The 25,913-nt window shown below is 41.6% G+C and overlaps 1 protein-coding gene across 17 annotated transcripts in view; it reads left to right on the top strand.

The window, feature by feature from the left end:
• CUX1 (cut like homeobox 1) overlaps positions 1–25,913 on the top strand; it is a 268,016-nt gene that overhangs the window by 113,993 nt on the left and 128,110 nt on the right. For all 17 annotated transcript variants that reach the window (XM_035559220.2, XM_035559233.2, XM_035559234.2 and 14 more), the window contains exons 4-7: positions 6,311–6,389; positions 19,655–19,792; positions 23,135–23,258; positions 25,232–25,308. In XM_035559220.2, the coding sequence (XP_035415113.1) occupies positions 6,311–6,389; positions 19,655–19,792; positions 23,135–23,258; positions 25,232–25,308 (418 nt within the window). The remainder of the gene's footprint in view (positions 1–6,310; positions 6,390–19,654; positions 19,793–23,134; positions 23,259–25,231; positions 25,309–25,913) is intronic.

The raw sequence follows: 25,913 nt of genomic DNA on the forward strand, positions 1-25,913 counted from the left end.
GTGTCCTCGCCCCAGCCCGGGGTGCCCACCTCCTCCTTGTGCTGAGTCTAGCAAACATACAGGATGAGTCAGTTCAGCTCGCCGACACGGTGGAAAATAAATTCTTTCTCTCCTTCATTGCTTAGTTTTTCATCGAGTCAGTGAGCTGAATCATGCTACAACACTGTGATCGCTGGATCTGATGCAAGAGGAGCGGGAGCTGGTGGCCCGAGGCAGGAGGAGGGAGCTGGGCTGCTCCATTTGGTGCTTGCCCGAGAGATGGATGAGGAGCAGAGTGAGAGCATAAACTGAGAAACGCTGCTCAGAAACGCCCGGAGAAGTGTGGAGGAACACATGCAGGTTACAGAAGGATCCAGGAGAGGTTCGGCAGTCGTAGCAGACCCACCACTGCAATGATCTGAAGGCAGGGTGGCAAATAGTAAAAGCTATTTAAACAAAGCTGTCGTTCTTCTGTCAATGTCTTGAGGCACATGTTGGGCTGGGCTGTTTTACTGGGAAGGAAGATCAAAGACTGGAATAGCAGCAAGAAGCTGTCCTGTGAGAATGAGGGAGCTCAGCTTTCCTCAGGGGATGGCAGCGTTGTTTGTCTGGGAAAATCAGGATTTATCTGGGCACGAAAGGAAGAAAAGGTTTCAAGGGTTCAAGGTTGCAGCTGTTTCACAGTAGAGGGAAGTAGAATTGAAAAGTTTAAGGATTTCAGTCCCTCTTGAAGCTCTCTTGTTAACTTGAGGTTAAAACAACCAGCTGGCGAGGTGGCGTGCTCTTCCCTTGCTCTTCCCAGGTAGCGTAGCTGCGCGCGGCACCCACAGCTTCGTTAAACAGATTGGAATTGTAGCCGCTGTAAGGCCCTACTTTTGTTAAAGAATTTATAGCACAGCTAAAATACATACCATATGCTTTAAGCAGCCGCACAGGAATCATTTCTTTTTAATTTTGCTTCAAAAAATTTTTAATTGTAGCAGAGAAGAAAAACAAAATCATATTTTTAATTTTTCTTCTGTCAGCTGCAAAAACTCTAACCGGGCTCTATTTTTACTAATTTTCTGTGTAGATACCTGTTGGTATAAAGAAAGGGAAATCAAGCCAACTGCAGATATACACTGCATGCTCCCTAATACGCACGCAGTGTGTTGTAGAGCTGTTACTGTGCACCACCTTAGCAGCTGATGTACTGTTTTATGTGAGGGAGCAGCTAAGCTCTATTGTAATGGCTTAAAAGAAAGAATTATGTCATTGTGTAGCGCTAATAATGCTTGCTATATCCACCACTTGATTCCAAGGCAGCTATTCAAGAATATGGCTTAAAATAATGTTACGTTAATGAGTTGTTATCATGCTTTTCCCTTTGTTTAATATGGTTCTTACAATTCTTAATGGCACTTAGGTAGCTCAAAGAAATTGAAGACAAATGAAAAAACTTGGCAATGCAAAACAATACAAGGAAAGATGTGTAGGGGAGCTCTGTGTGCAAAGGGGGCTGCGTGTCTCTCGTTAAGGCATCTATTTAGTTTAAAAATGGAACGGCAATATAAATGCCTGTTTAAATTGTTTATTTCTTCTTGGTAAGTTTGTTCCAGATTGGGTGCAGGACAGTACAAGTTAGTATCTTTCATGTTGAGGTTGTTAATGAGAGTGAGAATTGCAACTGAAGAGCAATGATGGTAAGTAGAAGAGTCAGGACTACAAAATCCATGTTTAGCACAGCTGCGTGAATGCTTGTGTTTGAGACTCGTGCTGTGTGTACAAGTTAATTGTGCTTCAAGGAAATCGCTATTTCTTAGGTAATGCCATACCGACACCAAAAGCAGCGTGATCCCTTCAGTGAGCAGTTGGCATCCTGAGTAGTCTAAAACCAGAAGAAAACCCCAGCAATGCAGAACGATCCGATAGAAGGAACTCATCGTGGCCAAGTGCTGGTCACATTGTCTGCAAATGTGTTAATATGCTGATACCCATCAGTTTGGAGAATTGAAGTGTCTATGCAGAACGCGTTGGCACCTGGCAGCTCCACCTTCCTTGCAGAGTTTGACCTGCCTGCTTCGCCTTCGCTCCGAATGCAACCGCTCAGCCTGCCTGGCTGCGGTGGCGGAGCAGGAACCGTGCAGCTTCTGCAGATCTGCCTGCTGAGTCCAGGTGATCTGTGGTGCAGTAGGCATCAGATTTTAATTAATGTTGAAATTTCTTGGCACACGAAGCGTGACAGATTCCAAAATAAAGCCACGGGTTTTGCTTTCATCTTTTTGAATTTGTCTGTACAGAGCTAAAACGGAAGGAGTTAACGTTAATATGAAACTGCATTCGGCATCTTCCCTGACACACGTGGCCAGATTTACGATGCTTACCTGAATGTGGAGACAAAACTGCTGATTTCATTGATGATGATTAGATTTTAGCCAGGTGTAGTAGACAGGAGACTGACCAAGCCACCCTGAAATGGGCTGTCCGTGCTATCAGAGCAGCATGGCAGCAGTGCTGGGCAGCCTGCTGCTGTTCTGCCAGTGGAAAATGGGAGCAGAGCAAGGAGCTCCTGGCACACAAGCTGGAGAGAGATGGTTTTGGAGGGGAAAGTGTCTTTCAGCCTCAGGGAGCAACTCGGTACTTAGGGCAACAACTCATGAAAGCACTTGACCTGGAAAAATAAGGTGGATGAAGGGAGGGCGGCTCTCAAACGAGCGTCTTGCTGCTCTGGTGAGATTGTGAAGATGAAGGGTGTGCGAAGGAGGGAGGATTCCTTGTGTCTCATTTCTGTTATCTCAGTGTAGCTCCAATGGTATTATCAAGACAAATAGTATGCCAAAACTTAAAAGTGAACATATGTTTATGGGGGTGGTGGGGAATACAGAGGTCACTGTTGTTTCTTTCTGGTAAGAGAAGACATAATGGGGCCTGGTTTAGATAAATTAAGATGTGGAGCTAAGCTCGTGTCAAGACTACCCTAGTGTGATTATAAGTTGACTTCTTTCTGGGTCCCTCAAGTTTTTAGAGTCAAATAAAAATGTTCAGCGAGAGTTTTATAATATATTCACTGACTGTTTTAGTGTGATCTGATTGCAGCTGATCCTTGTTGGCTCCTGAACCAATTTTACTTTGATTTGAAAAATTTTCAGTGAACTCCCAAATGCTTATTTCCATGTCATTTCAGCGCTCTGTTTCCTTTGTCTCTGGACTTTATTTATATCTTGCTATTTTGATGACCTTCTCATCCCATATTTCCTTACACAGCTGGAAACTGGCATACTTAATTCTTTTTTATTCTAGTTAAAGTCATCATAGTGCTTTGGTTAAAACTATTTATTTTAAGGTACAGAATAGCTGCAGAGCTCATTTTTAATAGAACTTTAAGCCAGGCAGCTTGATTGATTTTTTTAACTACTTAAACAAAAAAATCTTTCTGCCTGGTGGGGTTGTTTGGGGTTCTGGTTCTGAATTCTGGGAGGAAAAAAAAAAAGGTGTGAAAGTTCAGTGATTTACAAACTGCTGCCATCAGAGCATCTCTGATGTCCTTGGAATATGGTGTTTCAATTCTGTTTTATACTTCAATCACAATATAACTGGCGAATAGTGAATAAACCATATCTTTTGTAATATTTAGGGAGAACATAAGTACAAATGCCCTTTATTAAAATGTAAGAAGCTGTAATAGGAAAACAAATCCATTCAGTTATTTCACAGAAATAGAAATGCGTTTATTTTAAAAGCCTTGTTTTTCCTAGAAGGGGCAAATGAATTTTTCAAAATACAGTACAGAATGAGTTCTGTGATGCTAATCGTCTTTAATAATAGTAATTTAAATTTGGCTGTACTGTGCTGAGCAGCAGCGAGAGAAAATTGTACGTGGGAACACTGAAGTCCAGAAGTCTAACATATGGTGTGCTTTGGCCTTCAAAGTCTGTCTTCATGTACCCATGAAATATCTCAACTGCAGAAGCCTTTCTGATGGCTGCCCCCTCCTTTCTCGCCCGCTCGCGAGCGGTGGCTGATACTCTCAAGCATGGTTTGCACTACCCGGTGCTTCTCCGGCTCTGGCAGTTTGTTCCACATTCTAATTTCAAATACTCTTTGTGTGAAAATGTTCCGAGTTACTTATGTTCTCGTTCCCTAATGAGCATTGGTCCATCTGTGATTGCCTGAATTCCGATTAATAAATGGGTTATTCACAACCATCAATCCCTCACTGTCCAGCACGTCGCATCACACGCCCGCTGAGATCCCGGCGCCTTCCCACAGCCTTTCTTGGTGCACTCTGACGGAGAGCACAGCCAGTGTGTTCTGGGACCTTGGGGCTGCTCTCCAGATCCACATCGTTTTGGCCTATGCTGCTTGCTTGTCACCTCCCTAATACTTTATTTTTAAATTTATAAGAATAGGTCATGGTTCAGTCATGGTACACCTCAATTAAGTTGCCTAAATTAATCCAGATTTCGGGAGCTGTAAGTGAAGAAGGAATTTGGTTTGCTTCTCCTACTACAGCCTCGTCTCGTGCTGAAGTAACTCATCCCTTCACAACCTCTCTCCAGATTTTGGTGGGGCTGCCAAACGCTGTGCAGATGCCTTTGCCGTCCTTATTCTCCTCCTTGACCTCTCTCCTCAAGCCTTTCCTCGGTTTATACGTTGTGTGTTGTGCTTGTGTGTGATTTTACAATTGGCCTCCTACTTTAGCTTTTTGGCCTTGATCCCCTCCATGCCGGTCTCCACAGGCCACTTACAGCCACAAGACTGATCTTAAGCCACATGGAGGTGCTGCACGCTGCTCCTGTGCACTTCTTCGCACCCATCTCCTCGATGATTTTCATCATCTGTTTTGCAGGCTTCTCCCCCCGGATCCTTCCCTTCCCAAGGCACTCTGGCAGCAGGCAAACAGCCGCGGCACCGGGCTGACCCAGCAGCGCCCTGCGCTTATCTCTCCTCCTCCCCGCGCCGTTTCCTTTCCCTGGCACCCTGTGCTTCCTGCGCCAGAGCTCCCCGCGAGCTGGCGCGGCAGGTTGGGCTGCAGCCTGCCTTCCAGCCCTGCAGCCCTCCCTCCTGTATAATAAAATATCAGATACTTTCCTGAAATGCAGATACAGTAAACTCTGTCCATTGTTCCTGCCTTATCTACCGAATCAATAAAGTGGTTAAAGGATTCAAGGACGTTTTTCAGACAGGACCTTCCTTTTTTAGTACATGTTGACGTACGCACCTTTAAATGGTTTCATAATATTAACTGCTTTTCGAATACGCAGAAGAATTGGTATCAGGCCTTTGTATCTGTAGTTCTTCAGATCCTTCCTTGCTTTTTATTAAAACATGGGAACGATAATCTGCATGCTTTTAGTTTCCTGATTTCGGTAAACTGCTGGAGAGCTCTGCCAGGCTTTCCTGCTTCCCTTTCTGTCTCTTTCTGCTTTGGCATAGTGATTCAATGGGCCAAGTCCTGGGTGGGTTTATGTGGTTTTTGTCAATATTTAGTAATCGTAAATCCTCTGTTTTCCGGTACGTTAGGAAAATACTCTTGCCAAAAAAAAAATAAAAAAAATTGCAGTGGAATAAGTATTTTATTCTCAGAGCTATAAAGCTGCCTTTCCTTTTAAAATGAAATTTTTAGAGGAAAATACAGATTTAGAGAAAATAATAGCTTGTGGGAGGCAGTATTTTCCCTCACCTGGGCAGGCAGCTTCTCAGATTAGTACTGTATGTATTAATACAAAATAAGAACAGAAACTAGTCAGAGCAGCCTGTCTCCAGCTCAGCAGTGCAAGGCAGCACAGCCTTCATGGTCTGTGCTTTAAGCTTTAGCAGAAAATGCATTTGCATGTAGAAGATTCAGAGATTTAGTATTAAGTATCAGAGGGTACCCAAAAGTACAACTTTTCATCTTCTCACAGGCTTAGTCGATATAAGAGAAAAATATGTTTCCTACAATAAAGGCAGAGCGTGATGTCCAAAGTACATGCGGCTCCCATTTGTTGTGTTAGATCTTAGTCAGTGGTAAAAGAAAAGTTTTTGAGAAGAATGCCTGTCTGCCAAGTGCCTGGCTTTTTTTTATTTTTTTTTAAGATTTAAAGTAACGAATGATAATAGGCAATAGTGTTCATAAAACTATTGATGCTTCCTATTGTGCTGAAAAAGAGCTTTAAATTACATTAAGTACAGACATACCAGAAATACTCTTATAAGGCTGCTTCTATAGGAGCTGTACACAGGAGACTCAAGTTCCCTTTTTATGTATTAACTAGTTTTATATGAAATATTTTCATTTATTTTTATAGCTCAGACTACAGGAGTTGTACTGGAATAAATCTAAAGCCTTCTTTTCTCATCACCCCTTTAGATTGACGCATTGGGTAAAAGAAGCAAAGAAGCAGAGGCAGCCTTCTTGAATGTTTATAAGAGATTAATTGATGTTCCAGGTAAGTAAATTATTTATGTATTCCAAGAATCTCATGGTTTATGTTGGTGTGAATGCTGCTTGGCATTTTTCTACCTTTGCTAAGTTAAATATGAGTAATGTTTTTATTCTGAAACCAATATGCTCTAATATTGTTTCTAATGGAAGAAACTATAACTAAGGCACGCTTCATGACTTCTTAAAACTGTTCATTGACTTTACATTTTAATGTTTGTATGAATCGATTAATATTAATACAGTATTGTGTGATTCTGAGTAATTCATTCATTAGAGAGTCCACTCTTTTTAACAAAATAGATACATCTTGAAACTTCATCAGGGTGAGGCGATGCTTGTACCTTGAAGGACAGAGAAAATTCCTCATACCTTTGAAGGAAAAAAAAAAAAAACCTTAATAGTTGCTTGCAAAGGCCAGTTGCTCTGCTCCTATTCATTCGTGAAGAGAAGAAACACTTTGGATACTGAAAAGTAAATCACTACCAAATTTCAATTCTGTTCAGCCTAAGCGTGATCATAAACTTTATGCAAAGGCTTTTCGCGTGTGTATTTTCAACTTTGCTTTATGTTTGTCAGCACAAGTTTCCATATCATTTCTTTTTGCATTCTTTGGGAGCTGATTTTTTTGTTTGTTTGTTTTCCCCAATGTTAGAGACATTGCTGTCTGTCAAAGATGAGAGGGAGCTATGAGTCCAGGTCCTCAGGTCTAAATCCTGCCTGGGCTGAGCTGTTGGCATATGGCAGAGTCTGTGTATGATTCTGTACTTTCATAAAATGTGGACATTATATATCTCTCTTATATGTGTTATATTCAATATACTTACCTCAAAGAGGTTTTGAGGTACAATTAATACATCTAAGGGCTTTTAAGTTCTCATTGCAAAGCACACACTGGTCTTTACCTTTTAAGGAACGTACTTTATGCACACTTCAAACCAGAATGATTTTTTTAATGTTTTGTTTACAGCTTAACTGGTTAAAAGGTCAGTGTTTTTCAGAAGCTAGTCAGCACTAATGTATATATTTTCCATACTTTTGCCCAGTGGCCAGTACCTGCTGTGCTACGTGTGGTGTACATGAAGCGATGCAGAGGCTTATGATGCTTGTCCCAGACCACAATTGCCCCAGCAATGTTGATTTTTAGGTTATTTGGCTATGGCCTGGAGTTTTCATTGACTTGCTTCCTGCTCGTGGTAACCATTCTTAGGTGAAAAGCTCCACTTGCACATCTGCCTGTGCCACAGGAGGTGGCTGACAGCTCAGAGCAGCTCCGGGCATCGGACGGCTCATGCCAAGGTGTGCAGCAGGGCACAGGATGGGCTCCTACAGCTGTGCTTTATGCAGGAAACTCCTCCATGAAAGCACCCCTAGCAGGCCTGCAGCCTGCAAACCCACCATGCAGTGCTGCAGAGAAGAGCTGTAGCTCCTCCATCTCCATCTAAACCCACCCAGGATGCTTGTTTGTTTCCTGCCATAGCTTGGGAGGCAGGTCAATTTGATGTCTAGTGCCCTGAGAGAGGTAACGTCAAACCAGAACTGCATGGGACTCTGTGGATGCTCTCATGCAGAGGCTTTTTTTCTGAAGCCTTGCATCATCACAGGTGCTGGGATTTGAATAGCAGAGTCAAGAGTAAAGCCTGGTGGGGAAAGCAGGACATACATCCCATGTTGTAGGATCTGAGTTGTGAGAAGCGTCTTTGTAAGAGAATTTTCTCCTTTCCTTCAATTGCAAGAGCAAAATTTGCACCCCTTTGTCCACAGTCACAATCTCTCCCTTGTCCAGCCTTCCCCTGTGTGTGCCTTATGTTAAGTGTCAGAGAAATATTTCTTTGATATTCTGACTCCATGTAAAAATTTCAGCCTTGCTATGTTGTGAGTGCAATGGAGTCTGTGGGATTAGAAATATCTACAGGTCTTAGTCCCACATCAGGGCTGCAGGCCTCAGAGGCACACGAAGAGCATGCCAGTGCTGTTAAAAGCAAATTCCAGATTCTCCAGAAGTCCGGCCAGTCTCCCGTAGCTGTATGCAGGGTAGCCAGTACTCGCAGTTTACAACAAGGAACGCAACAGAAAGGAAAATCGCCATTAGGAATGGATCGCGCCGGTGTTCGTCACAGCGTGGTGGGGCTTGGCCATATGCACTCACGGTGCGTGTGGTGGTGGCTTTTTCCTTTCATCATATATAGTCTTCTGCATTCGGTGTATCTTCATGGTGGGCTTTCCTTTATAAGAGACACCAGTATTAATTTATCACACGTGCTGTTCTGCCTCTCTGTGGCTTACATATCTTTTGACCTGTCCATTTGGTATTTCAAATATTTAGGTACGCTTTTAGCTCTGAAATCCTGCGATGTTTTCTTTTCAGTGCAAGAAGGGAGCTATGATGTTTTGAGAAAGCTATGACTGGAATGCTGCAGAGTGGTTATTTAGCATTAAGCATCACTGTTACATGACAAGGGTGCAATTTTATCAGACGTTCAATATCCTTTATAGGACCATATAATAATTGCAGCTGAAGTCTAATTCCCAGCAGCCAATTTTATGGTTCTTGAGGAAAGCATGTATTCCCCTCTTCGGTAATAATGTGCACACTTTATATAATTAAAAAGGACTTCTATTTTAATTTTAGTATAAAATGATCTGTATTGAAATTCTGGCTACGGTGTTTTGTGGATTCAGCTAAGCTTAATGATTTTCTTTCCTGACTTGACCAGAGTTTTCACTCAGGCTCTCCAGTGAAGAATTTGTGGGAAGGCTGGTATTTTGTGAATTTTCCTGTGTACATAAGTGGTTTTCTCTTTAAAAGATAAAATAGACCTTTTCATATCTCTCCCTAGTTTATGTCACTGTTAAAGCATTATCATCGGCGTGTTCTGCAAAATACATCCTTCTGAAAGGAAAGTACATATCACAGAAAACACTTTGGTTTATGTGCATTTATACAGTTGTAATTCTCACTCAGATCATTCTGTCTTGCTGGAGACTGAACATTTTTAATTAATGGAATTAATTTTCTCATTTAATTGCCTTATTTTCAGTATGCAGTAGAGAGCTAGAGAAAAGTGAATGCTGCCACATGAATTGCACTAATCAACAAGGTTGTCACAACTTACCTTTAAAAATAATGCGAATGTATTTATTTTGAGGTAAAGGGAGGTTCAGTTTGTATTTTGAGGAGGCTTTCTTCCATCTGTACAAGATTTCTTTCTCTCTAATTTTATAAAATAAGTGCATTATGCTATCACCCTTGGCTTTCAGGGCCCTAATCTTGCAAACACTTCAAGTGAAATCGGAGCCCTAATTTGTAAGTGTTTGGAGGAGCAGTTGCAGTATATACATAATTCTCTTTTTCTAAAGCTTTAACAGAAAAATATTAAGCATGAACAATATTAAAAATTAAATATTTTTCTCTTAAAAAGGAACAATGTTCAATGCTTGAGAAGTTTAATCTTTTTTTGTTAAACAAAACTTCACTGTGATTTTCAAGTAAAAGTTAAAAGAGAGACCGGAGCGAATACCAGATGACGGTATCTGCATAAACTGCTTGAACAGAATTTCACTTTACGCTGCCTCGTTATTACTGTGCGATTACTGCACAATGCCACACTTTCATTTTCTCGGTTTTCAGCATTACTCCTGTTACAAATGGCTGCTGCGTAGGCAAAAAGAAACAACTTTCTGTCTTCAAACAGAAAATTTTCTATCTTGCTGTGGCACCGATTAAACCAAATTTGGGTGCCAGCACTCATTTCCTCTAACAAGTGACGGTACGTACTTTGCAGTACCGCTAAAAACTTTTTAGCAGAGAGGAGTACCTGTGAGTTCGCCTCCTCCTGTGACTCCCTGGACTCGGGAAAAACTCGTGCCGTCGCTCCTGGGCTCGGGTCCCATCCTGCAGCCTGTGCTCTTCCACAGAGGCTCAGCCCTAAGCTGGGCTCCTTCCTCCCTGCCGCCTTCCTGCCTCCGGCACGGCTGTGCCCTGCACCAACAGAGTAAGAAACTGTGTGGAGGCTTGTCAGCATACACGTTTTGAGAATCAGGATAGGTTAACAAAAAGTACTTGCTCTCAGTTCGGTGGGGACTGTGCAGCTCTTGTGGGTTGAGTCACAAACGGTTGAGTCTGCTTAACCTGGATCTCAACGAGAAGGAACTGAATGACTCTTACAGTGTGAAAGGGGATGTGCTTGCGTTTTTACTGGAGACTCTTCACAGCTCTGTTGTGGTCAGACATGCCATCACTTCGGTGCTATTTAATGTGCATGATGTATTTTTTTAGTTCAGAGAAGCCCCTATCTAAGGGAAGCATAAAATAACAGAGAGGGTAAAAAGAAGAAATGCACAATTCTTTTAGTGTGCCCTGTCAAAACAATTAAAAGCAGTAACAATGAAAGATGGCTGAAGTGGAAATTTTGTCTTTCCCTTGTTCCTTACCGTCATAAATTGCGTGCCCGGCCCCAGGGGCTGGACCTTGCAGAGGGAGGGGAAGGAGGGACGGGCGCCTTCCGAGAGTTTTCCACGCACACATGGGATGCGTAGCAGTGGTGCTCGCAGTCACAGTTCTGCCCTGCCCGTTCATCCACCCTGCCTTGCACAGGGCTATCTTTTCCAAGGGAAGATTTAGCTGGGGAAACACAAACTTCATTTAAAAGAAGTAATCAATTAAAATAAGTGTTAGGGAATTACTTCTACGGGCAGAAATCTGTTTCTCACCCATAAAGAAAGCTTCATTCCTTTCCCAAGGAGCACAGGCTATCGGCACTGTGAGATGTAGTGCTTACATCGCTCCATTTCCCTGTGATTATTTACAGTTTAGCAACACTCTCCAGACTTGTATTGCTGCCTGGGCTACGAAAAGACTTCCATTTAAAAAGCGGTTAACGCTTGATCAGTGCTCTGTGGTCGAAAGTGACATAAGAGAAAAACAGGTTAGATTTTTTTTCAGAAAAGTTATCTTTTGCTTCTGCTGGAGGTGATAAATGTGTATGAAGTTGTTGTATCTGTGTACATTACGCGACTCATTTGGGTTGTTCTGCAGAACATAATGTTAAGCAAAAGGCATAAAGGTTAATGCCAGCCGATAGAAGAAAGGCAGTACAGACTGTTATGTACCCAGGTGAGCAGAAAGCTGCATGACGTGCTTAAATTGCGGCACAAGCGCACACACACAGCACTTGTGCTTGCAGAGGAGAGGTGGCTGAGTGCAAAGAGGTGAGAAGGAAAAGAGGCTGCTCTGAGGGATCATGTTCAGCACATCCTGAACTAGAGCACTAAAAACACGGTATGAAAAAGTTAATTATCAGAGTACTTTTCATTGGGCTAATTGGTAATTGTTTTGCAAAACTCTGTCTAGAGAGCATGATCGGGTTGTAATATGCTCTGAGTTTGTGGTGTGTTGAGACTGATCAGCACAGGTAAGTTTCTGAGGAATGTTTCCTATTGTTACGTACAGTGCAAAAAATTTTAAGCAGTTCTATGTTTGATAAACGATAATAGGTGTCAAAATAGTCCCCCCTTCTTGAATAAAATATACATAAATCAAATTGGAGATAGAAGAATAAAATGAAAGGGCTTATATTTCTGCTGTCCCTAACTTTGCAATGGAAATGAATATTCATAACAAGTGCCTTTTCTCAACATTAGAGGGAAAACAAATCAGTATGACAGAGAGTAGTCCTAGGAGGAAAGGAAGCAAAATGAACTTACTCACGGACAACAGAAGCAGTGCATACACCCCCTCAAAGAGAGCAGTGGGGTATCTTTTTAAACACACTTGAAAATCGAATAAAATTAAGCAGAAAATTGAACGTAGTTAATACTTGAAAGAGCAAAAAGCAGTAAACCCATGGGGCTGCAGGTAGTGATTTAGCTTGTGACTGTATCCCATCTGAAGGTACAGTCTTTGAAGCTTCACCAGCACATTCAGGCCAGTTAAAAAAAAAAAAAAAAAAAAAAAAGGGACTTGTGTAAACATATTTAAAATGCCCCAATTCTGGCTGGAAGAGAAGTCTATATAATAACAAATTAGGGAACGTAGGCACCGGTGATTTTTCTGCAAACCATTCTGCACAAAGAAATGCCTGAGCTGGGGTGAAAGGGATGGTTTACGTAGCCCAGGCTGCAGAGTGGAGGTCTGGAGAGGCGTTTCGGTGGGGTCAGCCACTGCTACTGTGAATTTTTCAAAAGGGTCTGGCTCGCCTGGGATGCTGCTCCAGCCTTCGGGCAGCCCAGCGCCGAGGAATGTGGAAGTAGCTCGTAATCACTTCAGCCTCCTTCCCTCCGGGGTCTGAATTCTGTGCCGTGCCTCTCGGAAATACAGCATGAAATACAATTTTGGATCTGTGCTGGCTGAGTGCGTGCTGGTAGGGCATACTGTTAGTGTTACATAGTTACTTTCAGATGAGGCGCAAAGTCCTGGCCGATGCTAGTCTTTTAGTTCTCATTCACTTTATCCTTATGTTTTGAAATGGATGTCACAGTAACTAAAAATAGCTTTGTTACCTGAATATGTGGCTTCAAATTGGGCTTGTCTGATCACATTTTTTTTCCGTTTTTCATGTTGAATTAATAATTGGATAAATTCCTTTGTAAAAGCTGGAATAAATATTCGAAGGAAGAAATATCCCTAAAGCACACACTTTAAAAAATTTATTGTGTGGTTGTCAAGCCCTATTTTAGTTGGTAGGCTGGAGGCACGGAAGGAAGAGGGGAGGTGCAGATAAGGGGAAGGATGCAGTGAGTAGATGCAGGAAGAATGTGCCATATAGGCAAGCAGACAGCCCTGCTGCCTTGGGCACGTTCACCTGGAGGTGCCAACTGCAGCACCCTTTTGAAGCTCTCGCTTTAGGGACTGGGGTTAGAGCAACCCTAACCCCAGTGACTGGAGCAGCGTTGCATATTCGGGGAAGAAGAGGCAGTATTTGATTCATGTGGGATGGGATACATTGCACTTCCCTTCGTCAGTTGCAGGAATGTGAACTGGAATTAGAATAAACCCCAGCCTGCTGAGGGTTTAGGGCTAACTACATTCAGCAGTGTTCAGGAGAAAGAAGGGTTGATTGTGGCAGAAATGCTTTCAAATACAGTGGAGGGTTCTCTTTTCTTTTTATAATCTCAAAGTAGGAGAAATGAAACTTCTAGCATATGAATGATTTTCTGTAACTGTCCTTTGCTTTGCATTGAGCTCAGTGTGCAAGCAGTAAATTCCACTGTCTTCAGCCATTACTAGAATATTAATGTTCAAATTGGAGCATTTTCAGTTGCTGGGGGTTTTTCTTATAATTCACTAGGTCCTTTTTTAGCTGGCATATTACAGTGCCATAAAATACTGTATCACCTATTATGCATGCCCACTTTAATATTAAAAACTTCTCTGAGGATTAATTTTGGTTACTTCTTTGAAGGTAAAGGGAACTGCAACACAATTCATGAAGGAATCAACCATCAACATTGCCTTGCTTGACTTTTTTTGGGATACTAGGGTAGAGATGCATCTCATAATGTGGTGCAGGGCCAAAGCAACTTTTCAGCAAGTAGCCAGTCTAGAATTGGTAGATAAATAAAGGATGTTTTCATGTAACAACCTAAAAGGCCTAAGAGCCACATTCCAGCACAGGGATCCTTGTGATTGTGGTCGAAGTGGCCATATCCCATCTCACATCATTTCACTTAACCCTGTGAGTGTTGCAGGGTGCTGCCACTGACAGCTTATGGTGATTAATGGGGAGCAAAGCCGCCGTTACGCTGCGGCTTCCCGTCCCTGCTCAGAGGGGTCGCTTCAGAATTGCTTTGCTGCTTTAGTGCTTTTGGAGGGCGGCAGAATGTGGCATTCTGCTTTCTTTCTGGTATGGAAGATGAGGGTCCCTCACCCTCTTATGGGTGCTTTGAATTCCCTGGCACGGCCCTTAGAAAATGCTCCAATGCAAGGAGGGCAAGGAGAACACTTTGAAAAATGGAAAAAATAAAAGGAAGAGAGGGATCCCAGTCCTGTGGGATGGGGGAGTAAGAAAATGTGTTTAATTCTTGTTGGAAGGGAGAACCTTTTCATGTTTTTTATGAAGTGAGGAGTTGGAGAGATGATGAGCTTTGTTTCAAACGGAATTACGGCTATAACTCTTCTGTCCCTGGGCTACCAGAGTCATGGGGGAACAGGAGGAAAGTTATCATTTATTCCATGAAATCTTTGTCTCAGTCTCTCTAGGCTATTTCAATTTACCCCTGAAATTTCTGGGGAATAATTAATGAATTAATTAAGTATGCTGTGAGGTGTTTGAATATTCAAAAGCTACAATGTAATTATTATTTTTTCTAAAACACATTTTCAGGTTATTTTCAGATATGCAGCCTCCCAAGGAGGCACTTAGTGTATCACAAGCTGATGGAGCTGCCTGCAAAGCAGGCGCCGTGTGCCCAGAGAACCACTCGCTGCACAGTGCAGCCTGGGCCAAAAGCTTCACTTGGCCATGACATGGCAGAGCTGAACTTTTTTCCAGAAAGTTAACAGCTTACAGTAACGAAGTTCTGCTAAGGAGGGTGGATTTATTATTATTATTATTATTTTATTTTTTCCCCCTCCCTTATCGTTTTGCGTGGGTGTTTCTTGCGAGCGATCGCTAAGCTCGGTTTGCTTACAGCATGGTTTAGGCAACACAAACAGTCTTTTTGAAACAATTGCTGAGCCTTCAGTGCATTATTTTTAGACCCCAACCTTAGGAAACACATTCCCCGTGATATAAAATATTAATTGCCCCTGTAGTCCTGGCACTGTTTCATAACTTGCTTTCCGTGCGTTTCCAGCGCTACGGGCCTGTCATGAAGAGGGAGGAGGGGATTTAGGAGAAGCCCTTTGTTTTGGAAAAGCCTTCTCAGGAGCTCCATTTTAAGACACCGGCCGAAGTATTAGGTGCCCTTTCCCCTTTTGTGAATAAACCGAGCCGAGCCCGCCGGCAGCGCCTCGCACCGCAACTCGGGAAGCACGTTTCCCTCAGAAGCGTGGAAAAAAAGGGCGCCTTTTTTATTTTATTTTTTTTGGTTAGTTTCCCCGGCCCGGCCCGGAGCCTTACGAGGGCAGCGCTGCGCTTCCCGGCTCCGAGCTCCAGGCCGGGCATTGCCGCTCGCTCCCCGCGGGGCTGGGCCGGGCCGTGAGGTGCCGTGAGGGGCCCGTCCGGGAGGGACCGCGAGGTGCCCGGTGGCGAGGCCACGCCAGGCCGGGGCTGCGCAGGCCTCTGCCGGCCGAGGGGACCCGGCCCGGCCCCGCAGCTCTCGGGGGGCTTGAGCGGGGCTCTGCCCCCCCCCCCCCCCATCTCCGATAAACGAGGGTGGTCCCAGCATACTCCGTATCTAGACAGCTTTTCATCAGTCGCTCATCAGCATGCTAATTGCTGTATGACTAATTATGCCCTGAATTCCAGTTGATTTTCTTAATGAGACAGCTGGGTTAATTATGTAATCGTATGATTACATTAGCCTAGAGTGCCCTGGCGAAAAGCGAGGCAGGCGGGAGCGTGATGTCATTGCGGGAGCAGCGCGCACAAGGGGGTGCATTCATCTCCGCTAATGACAGGGGAGGGCAGCGTACCCACAGTGCTCTTTGTGTAAACACTTAGATTGAATTATTAAGATCTGTGTCTTTTTCCAGCTCACAGAATGAGCGAGGGATTTACCCCCCCCCCCTTTTTTTTTTTTTTGGTGAAACCCCGTTTGGAAATTTAGCTGGGCATTGGTAGTGGGGTTTTGTCACCAGGTTGGGGTTGTGCTGGGGCTGCAGGTGGTGAGGTGCTGCCTCCAGCGAGTAACATAATGCGTTCTTTGGTCCAGATCTATCTCTAGTTTTCTTTTCAAGCTGTTCTGAAAATGCGTGGTTTACATGCACAGGCAGCAGCAAAAAATTGGTTCTCCTGCACTGCTGTTTGAAAATAATTTGTCCTTGGGGCATGTATATGGTGCGAGAGTAGCCTGAGAGGTTTACTGCTGCTGCCTTGCACCGGCTTGTTTGATGTGAAGTGTTGCCTACTATATAAATAACGTTACACTTGTAACGCTAGCTAATTCTGTTCACCTCTTCATTTGCTGGGACGTGTCCATCCAGCCCCTTCATGAGCAGAGGAGCTGTCAGCAAGGGGACTAGTGCGGTGCGTGACAGCTGTTAGCACCGAGCTGGGCACAGGGAGCCCCATGTGCACTGTCCCCAAAGAGTGATCCCTGGGGAAGTGACAGCGGGACCAGGCTTTGGGATGCGGGTGTGGAGATGCAGCAGGTTGTTACTTCTGCTGCCGGGTCAGGGCCAGGCCTGGACATGCATGGCATGCACAGATGGGTGATGCTAAGGGCCTTCCTTGGGGACATGGGGGGCTACAAGTGGATAAGGGAAGTAGAACAGAGTGGGGAGAGACGGAAACAAATCTACAGAACTTCATGTAAGAATGGACATCTCAGTTTACTCTTGGGCAATAATGATCCTGCTAAACACTTTTTAAGTTTTGGATGAGCAGATTCCTTTTGTCTCTGTTCTCATTTCTTATTTATCTAGTGCCTAGCAGGGATGCTGAACTTCAAGCTAGAGAAGATTCAAACCAAGAGAATAATTTGCAATGAGTTTTTTACGTTGAAGTGTTAATTGAGATTATTTTTCTCTTTTACCGATTACAGAAAAGGCATTTCCTTTTTTTGCTGCTGTCTATAAGCTAGTGGCGTTTGATTTTTTTTCAGAATGCATATGCCTGTTGTTTGTGTAATGAATCGAAAGTTTTGGTCCATTGCTTGTGTAAAAATTCAGTGACCTCCTGTTAAATGACATGAAACATACTTTGTAAGTCTGGTTAATATAAATAGGAATGCTTTTTCATGCATGCATATGTTGGGAAAAGGAGAGTATTCTTATTTATTTTTAAATCCAATCCGTTCAGGTAAGAAAAGAGTTGCACTGGCTGTATGGTTTGTACGGGTTTCTGATTAATTGATGTTTATAAATGCTCCAGAAATCATGGTCCTCCTTTAGTTTTTTTGAGATAAAAGAGCATGTTGGAATTTGCCATGAGAAATTAATTATTTCTGTCTCTGGTCAGAATGTCTCGGTTATCTTATTGTCATGCAGTGATTAGTTTTCTTTAATGCAGTTTATAAAAATTAAGTCTAAGAGGTGCTTCAGCCATGGTTTTTTTTAACATGTCCTTAAGCAGTATTTAGTGGCTGCAGGCCATTAGTCCTTCAAATAGGCTCTAGTAAAGTTTGAAGTTTAATGCACAGAGACTGTTTTTACATTTTGTTTGTTCTGCAACTGTTTTGCTACTTGAACATTAACCTTTAATAGAGCTAAATTAAATATACATGTCCTGATGAATAATTATGAGATTGCAAGTATTTTCATTTTGAGCATAAAGCTTCTCAGGGATCGCAAATTTGACTAAAGGCTTAGTCATTATTCACTTCATAATGCCCATGTTATTTTTGTCTCCTAATTCCTTACCAATTTAAATTTAAAAAGCCATGTGTATTTGGAGCAAAATATGTTTTGTGGGTGTCCTGGCTTTTTACAACGGACATTCTAAAAAGAGGGGGCAAACGTGCACTCACAGTTTTTTAAAGTTCAGTTTCTTTCATCGTGGCATTTTAACACTCTTTTATAGAAGTACCATAGCTGAAGCAGAAGATCGCTGTTTGATATATTTTGAGGTTCCTTTAACAACTTAAGACACGGGTGGATTGAGACAATCCAACCTCTTTTTACGTTCAGCAGATGAATGTCTTGGACTAGCTCTGTCAGAGAAATGCTGAGCTGCAGAAGTGTGACAAAGCGGGTAGTCCCGCTAAAGGTCGGCGGACCTACATGGGAGAAGGGTGATGTTGTGACAGCCTGTACCTTAATTGGACCATACATAAATATTGTAGGGACTTTAACTTGTGCTACTGCTGTGACTTAAACTTTGTATTTAATTCTTTACCTGTACCCTCTGTCTCTGCCACAATAACATTTTAAGTTTGATTTATTATAAATATTTTAATATAGATAATAATAACGAAAAGTATTTGGCCTAAAAAGCATAAATGAAAAAGCTATGTAGTCATAAACTATGTATGTACAGAGAACAGATGACAAGCAACCTAGATTTTGTATTATGAACAGGGTAATGCCATAAGCTGTTGAAGAACTGAAGTAACAAAATGCAGCAGACTGCTACTTATAATGTCTCTGAGCTCAACATAACCCAGTACTATTCTTTTATAAACTATGAAACAACGCTGGCATATTGAAAAAACACACAGGCTCATGCTTAATGTGTTAACAGAGGTACAATAGACTTATTATGTGTTTCCAGAGACTGAGGGTGGTCTGAAAAATTAATGACTGTGGTGGCTGAAAATTAAGTGAACTCCCTAATATATACTGTTGTTGATCCACTGAGTTTGGTGTTTAGCATTCCTCAACAGGAGACTAAATCTTTGCAGCCATTTCACAAGAGATGCTGGCGCCCATAACAGAAATGTATTCAATAATCTTTTATAAGTCCATTGGACTCCAGCATTTTCCTATTCTGACTGGGAAGAAATCCCAGAATAAATCACGCATGTGTACATGTCAGGTGTGTGCTAGGGACTCTCTTCAGTGGAAGGGAACCAACATCGAAGAATTAATTTTGTGAGAACTTACAAACTAATTTCTTATTTTTATTCGATTAGTAGTATGCGAAAAATAGGGAATAAAGGTCACAAAATCCAAGATTCGTAGAATTAATTAAATTTACACAATACTTCAGATTGTTATTGATCTGTCACTCTGAAAAAATACAGCTCAGATCTCTATAATCAAATAAACTTTTAGTGCTCAGCTGTGCAGGAGGACACAATTTTCATCAGAAATTCACTCCTGCAAAAGTGGAGGTATTTAAGGGACACCAGCTGTCAGTGGGTGGTACTTTTTGGATTACTTTTTTCCCCCAAAGTTCTCATTTTAAAAACAAAAATTTGAAACTTCAAGCTGTCACATACCTTCGCATCATGACTGTCTGCACCCTGGGCGAACTGCCCTGTGGATAAAAGCCACAGTGAGGAAGGCACACTTCAATTTAAAGGGTAGCATAGGTAAAGTTAACCATCCATATTTTTTTAATTATATAGGATGTGGAGTGATGAACATAGGGAAAAAGTAATTTAAACTAGGGCATTGACACGTAAACTAGGTATTAATAGAGAAAAAAGGATACTTGAGCTCTGAGCTGTTTGAGTCACAGAAGCGTTACTGTTATCTTACATTTTATTTTACTGTTTCTTTTTTAGATCCAGTTCCAGCCTTGGATTTAGGACAGCAACTTCAGCTCAAGGTTCAACGTATGCACGATATTGAAACAGAGAACCAGAAACTTAGGGAAACTCTAGAGGAATACAACAAAGAATTCGCTGAGGTGAAAAATCAGGGTAGGTTGCAAATGTGTGTTTACCAGCTTTTAATGCATACTGAAATTTGAACACTGGGATGAAATTCAGTTTTATTTCATACAGGCAGAGTTGACAGTAGCATTGAAAGTCAATAAAGAAAGTACAGTAGTCTATTATTGCCATTTGTGCATATACATATGACTTTGGGTTAGACTCTCTGAATTTCTTTAAAAGTCTTCTGTAGCACCACGTCAGAATGTGAAGCTGTTATTTAGTTGTAGCCTCCAGCACTGCCTGGAAACAACACCATTGACTGAAGTTATATGTAGACACTATATGATAGACCATACTGCTACTGACATCAAGATGAATGTGCATGTGGGTGCATGTAGTACACAGACACACACAGCAGTATTTCATACATGGATACAAACCTGTACAAATGGGACTTTCCTTGTACTCTGTTTTTCCCTTACGTAAATCTGAAATGTGTTGCTGGAGTACATTCAGCATACATATTTTACATTTACTCCAGGGACTATCCAAAGAACCATGTAAACACAAGCTAATACTGTTTAATTAATTAAGTTTTAATGAGACCAGAGATTTAAAGCCTGTTGTCCTTAAGACTGTTCAAGTTTTCTTGTACTTCAAAAGAACATGTTTCCTTCACCAGGAAACAAAATTTGCTTAGTTGTACACCTGCTTCCCTGGACATGGGACTCAACATTTCCATATTCAATACTAAGTTCTGGCTGGTAGAAAGGTATATCTTCAAGGAAAATGTGGAAAAATAGAGGTTTTCTTATGCTATGGAACCATTGCACTGAAATGGGTAACATTTCGAAGCAGCATTAGCGATTAGGTTGGATCTATTATGTCTCATTTTCAGCAGAAGAAGCACCTGTGCGCCCACGGATTTGCTGTTAACATAGAGGGTTTGGGCCTTGGGGAGGATAGGTTCCAGCATGCAAAGATTCAGGCTGCACTGCACAAGATGAGCTGTAATGCTCTACCCAACAGTCTTTTGCTGGAAATGCACAATAATTGCAGGTTACTGTGCAGTTTTCCTGAGGCTCTGCATCCCATACACTCAGACATGACATAGGGATTCATCCCAGAAAGTAGAAAGATCTCAATTTCCATAGTTCCATGCTGCAACTACATGTAAACTGGTTTTTGTTTTAGTTTTTTTATTTCCCCAGTGTGCACTAACTTTCTTTCTGTTTTGCCACTCTAGTGTTTGCGTTGTTTTTGATGCCAGTGCAATAGTTTTACGCTCTATTTCAAACGAGGTTTAATAAGATATCCAGGGAAAAGTGTGTTGTTAGCTAAGGGTGCTTTTATCAGTTAATCTCTTTGTTTGGAGGAGGGCTGTATACAAGCTGTACAATGCCTTTAAGAAACTCCTTCCAAACCTGGTATGAATGGCAGTGGTAACAAGCTGCAGCTGACCTGAACAGTAAAGAAGGCACTTAAGTTCTTTCAGCAGTGTAGGGGATTAGATTGTGCCTAAAGGTAAAAACAGATTTGTCACAAAAGTCATATTTTTTCCCCATATTTGTGCACTTTTTGCATTAATTTTAGTACTTTTGTTTCCTTTTAAAAATGAAATGTTCGGAATTGGTAAGGTGCAACTCTGTGCGTTTCCCTGAGATTGTTAGAATGGAAGCTACTTATTTCGCTCCATGCTTCTTCATGTACCTGAATACTTTTGTACAGCTCACATGTGAAAATACTAGCAGCAAAGGTACCTCCTGCACAAATAGTGCATCCTTCATCTGTATGAATGAACATCCTTTTGCATGTGTGAAGAGCATCCTTTGCTTATTCATGAGATGATCAAAATTCCTATTTCCCAGATCTCAGAGAAGAATTTCCCCTTGCTCTTTTTTTTTCTTTTTTTTTTTTTTTTTTAAGTCATGTCCCTTTCATGGCTTATTAATCTGTAATGAGACTCATCTGATTTTTGCATGGCTAGCAAAATCCCAGTCCTTCATTTAGAAGTAGCTGGTTTGCTGGCAGTCATGTTTTACCACTCTCCCCCCGTTCTTGTGGTCTCTGTGGTCCCAGCTGCCTTTGGTGTAATTCCCAGCCAGCGGACCTTATCACCAGGTATCTGCTGCTTGGTGTGACAGTTCTCTAGTCAAGTCTAAAAGTGCAGGCTTTTAAAGGATTATGCTTGGTTTTGTGTGTATTACTGAGATACTTTTTTAAAGTCGTTAGGCTTTACTTTTCATAGCAAAGTTTGTCTTTCTCCCATATTTCTGCCGAATGAGAAACAATTTGTATCCAAAGGTATTTTTCCTAAAGCATCGTTAATGGCAGCTGCTAATAAGCTGATGCCTTTAAACCACCCCATCTCTGTGTAAGTACATTGAAGTATATTGCTAGCTGTGAGTCTTCTGGCAGTCTGACGCTTTTTCCAAATTCCATTATTGTTACAAAGCATACTCTGGTGAATGTCCTGCTTTTCCTCTTATGAGCCCTAAAAGGATCTGGTCCTTTCCTGTGGGTGGGATCAGAGGGCTTTCATGTAGGAGCGGATGAGGGCATGCAGCAAGACACTGTCCATCAGAGGCTCCGTGGTGACTCTTCAGGTTTCCGCCTCTTCTCTCATCCGTTACCAGGCACAGTTAATGCAAGAAAGCTTCTTTATCTGAGAGCAGGGTTTTTTCAGATTTCCTGGAAGACTGCAAGCACACTCACCGAGCTGTAGCAGTTGATGCTTGTGCATAAAACACAGCGTGGATGACAAGGCAGTCAGAGCAATGGGAACACGAGGGGCTCCGGAGTGTCTGTTGCATCTGATCTACTGTTAATACAGCAGTTAAATCTTAACTGCCGTATTTGTCATCAGTTGTGAAGCAGAACATAGCTATATCCCAGATATGTGTTCAATTAGTGTTAGATTGCATCTGTGCATGAACCATAGTAAAACTGCCTCTTTTTACACGATCACAGTTATGTGAATTAACTGTCCTGTGTGTAAATGCATACTTAAACCCGCACTGGGACTTTATTAATCTCCACTCAGCAGCGAGCTAATTTGAGACTAGTCAATAAGGTGATATTATATTTTACAATTGATTTTTTTTTCTTTTCTTTTCTTTTCTTTTTTTTTTTTTAAAGTCATGTTAGAGGAATCTTCGCTCTGCTTTCCAGCAAACTCCATTGATTCTTCTCAACCTAAACGCTTAAAGTTCAATTTAACATTTAGGGAGTAAAAGGTCTCCAAAGGGACTCATATCCATTGATTTTGTGTCAGAGTTGAAGAGCTAAAGTTTAAAACACACTGAGCCTACAGGGTAAAGAAAGCTGTGTGTTGTGGAGCCACGTGGAGCCATGTAAACTCATTCTTTCCCTATTGTTTTTCTGTAGAGGTTACAATAAAAGCACTTAAAGAGAAAATCCGAGAATATGAACAGACCCTGAAGAACCAAGCTGAGAATATAGCTCTTGAAAAAGAACAAAAATTACAAAATGATTTCGCAGAGAAGGAGAGGTGAGTGTGCATGTGTGCTCTGTAGGTATTGTAGAGAAGCAGAGATGTATTTTTCTGTTTAATCCTCCCAGCCGGGATCCTTTCTTTGGTGTGCTGAGACAGCTCATATATTGAGTGATTCTGGTGATTTATGTGTTTGACACAGAATCATTTGATACTCAACTTTGCACAGAAAAACAATCGTGAAAGTGTAGGAGTAAAACAAGGACAGATTGTTGCTTGGCGGTAGTGTTGTGTGGGGGGTGTCATGTTCAGAAGGGTGCAAACCTGCTTTTATTCTTCACTAGCTGCATTGTCCTTTGTGACACTAATCTTTCTCCATTAGCCGACAGTGTAATTCAGTCCACTGTGTCCACTTTGTGTGTCAGAGTATCACTGTACAATCTGTACAACCCTGAGCTATTTCAGATGAAACACTGTACCCAAGAGGTGCATCACCCCTGCCGGTATGGTCATGTTTAAGAAGGGGACTGCGTTCCTGAGCTAGAACTTTATCCTCAAAATAGCTTGCACAGTCCTGTGTTAACGAGTATTTTAATTTTTACATTACTGATTTTTTTTTTCTTGAAGCATCTTGGATGCATTTCTAATCTTTTGCAAATGAGTAAGGAATGTTTGAATCTTGTAAGCTAGTGGGCAAACAAATCTGGCAGAACAAGGCCAAGGGTCTTAAAAGGGAGTGCTTTTCAAGTCAAGTTTCCTACCTTGAGAATTTATTTCTCCTGTGGAGCAGTAACACTGAAGCTAACATGTTCAACTTAGTGTGAAAGCCCGAGAGTTTACATGAGCTTTTTAGTTGGCACATTGATAGTTTAAATTCATATCTGAGTGGGAAAAACCTACCTGTGAATGCCAAGGTTTTTTTATTCATCGATACCTGTGGTTACTCTCTGATAAGTAACATGCAAACAGTGACTTTAAAAAGCGCAGTATAGAAATGTGTAAATATGAAACAAAATGACAGGTCATGGAATGCAAATAACAAAAACAAGCATGTATAAGAGAGATTTTGAGTTCTCAAAGCATATAATTTGGTATGAAGGGAACTGACGCATGTTTCTCGGTATAAATAGTTATCAACCTGGTCAGCAGTGTTGGAGAATAAATTTATGTACCCTATAGACTGCAAGTAGGATGCTGGTAGTTTTATAAGCCATTTCACAATTCAGAAATCTGCAGGATATCTTAAAAGCGGTGTCATAAAAAGCAATGTCTTCTGGGAGATGTCGGACAAGCTCCCTTCCAAAGATGAGTTTTTATAATTCCTTTTGTCCACCATTTAGCAAAGGGTGTAGTGCCTGTATGGCAGGATGATGTTAAAATGTATACTGCTGACACAAACAAGAAAATATTGCCTGTGGACGTAAGAAATGTGAGCATACTAGAGGTCTGATTGTGTTATATAGAAAATATCAATGTGAAATTTGTTTTGAAATATGCAGATTTTTTTTAAAAAGTAGCTAATAATGTTACTGCATTTGGCATCCATTACAGCTACGATGAAACAGCTGCCACATCTATTCAGTATATCACTTAATGGCAAGAAATTTCTTCATTATGACAGTAAAATGGAAATGTATCATTCTTCTTGTACTAACTTTGTACAACAGAGGGTGCTTGGTGACAATTTTCTTAATGTGTGTGACATTTCCAAAACAAATTATGCTCAAGAAAACCTTCCACCGAAGTTGTCATTTATATAGCAGTCAACTCTTGTATAATGTTCACAGCTTATGTTATGAGGTGGTTACACTGCTAAAATTTTAATAAGTGGGACTGCAAAGTATGAACAGTACTGCAATATGACATGATTTATGGGTCCCATTGAAGCACCTTGTAGTCTGTGTGGTGTTGTCAGTTGTCTGATTACAGTTGAGACAGTTAATCACTCTATCTTCCAAATTTGCAAAATACAGATAAGTTGTTTAACATGATTACGAGCTATGTTCTCACCTCTTCTTTTCCCTTTATAGAAAATTGCAGGAGACACAGATGTCGACAGCCTCGAAGCTGGAAGAAGCCGAACACAAAGTTCAAGCTTTGCAAACAGGTTTGGCATCGCTATTCTGACCTATACCAATGCTCAGGCTGGAGGTGAGAGGACAGAGATCGTTAGCTGAGTCAGGACTGTGTGTGATCCAGCTCTTGCAAGTACAGAGAGATCCAACAGAGCTCGAACGTGCTTCATAAATCAGAGCTTCTTTGGGGCTTCACACCTTAAGTGAACACTTGGGTTGCAGCCAGTGTGTTGGTAAATACAGTGGACAAGGCCAAGCACGAAGCACATACAGCATTAGAACAACACAGCAATTAAAACAAGCTATGGAACTTTGCATCCATGTTGTGTTTTGCTCTGGGTTCACACATTTCTGAACTATGATAAATATTTATAGTGGTCTGAGTTCAGTATGAGCCCAATTTCCGCTAGTGTTCCTTGCCTGTGACTTGCTTGCCGTTAATATTTCTGTTCATCTCTGCAGCCTTATATATTCCAGGTTGGGATACATTTGTTTTTGTTTCCTTTGAGAACACAAGAAATGTTATTCCCTGAATTACTGCAATAAATATTTCAAATGAATAAGCAATTTAGCCAGTTTAATAAGAAATGAATAATGTCTAGTTTTGTTTAAGTAGAATAGAAACTGGAAATTTTTC

Source organism: Cygnus atratus, chromosome 20 (assembly GCF_013377495.2).
Source record: "Cygnus atratus isolate AKBS03 ecotype Queensland, Australia chromosome 20, CAtr_DNAZoo_HiC_assembly, whole genome shotgun sequence".
Taxonomy (NCBI): domain Eukaryota; kingdom Metazoa; phylum Chordata; class Aves; order Anseriformes; family Anatidae; genus Cygnus; species Cygnus atratus.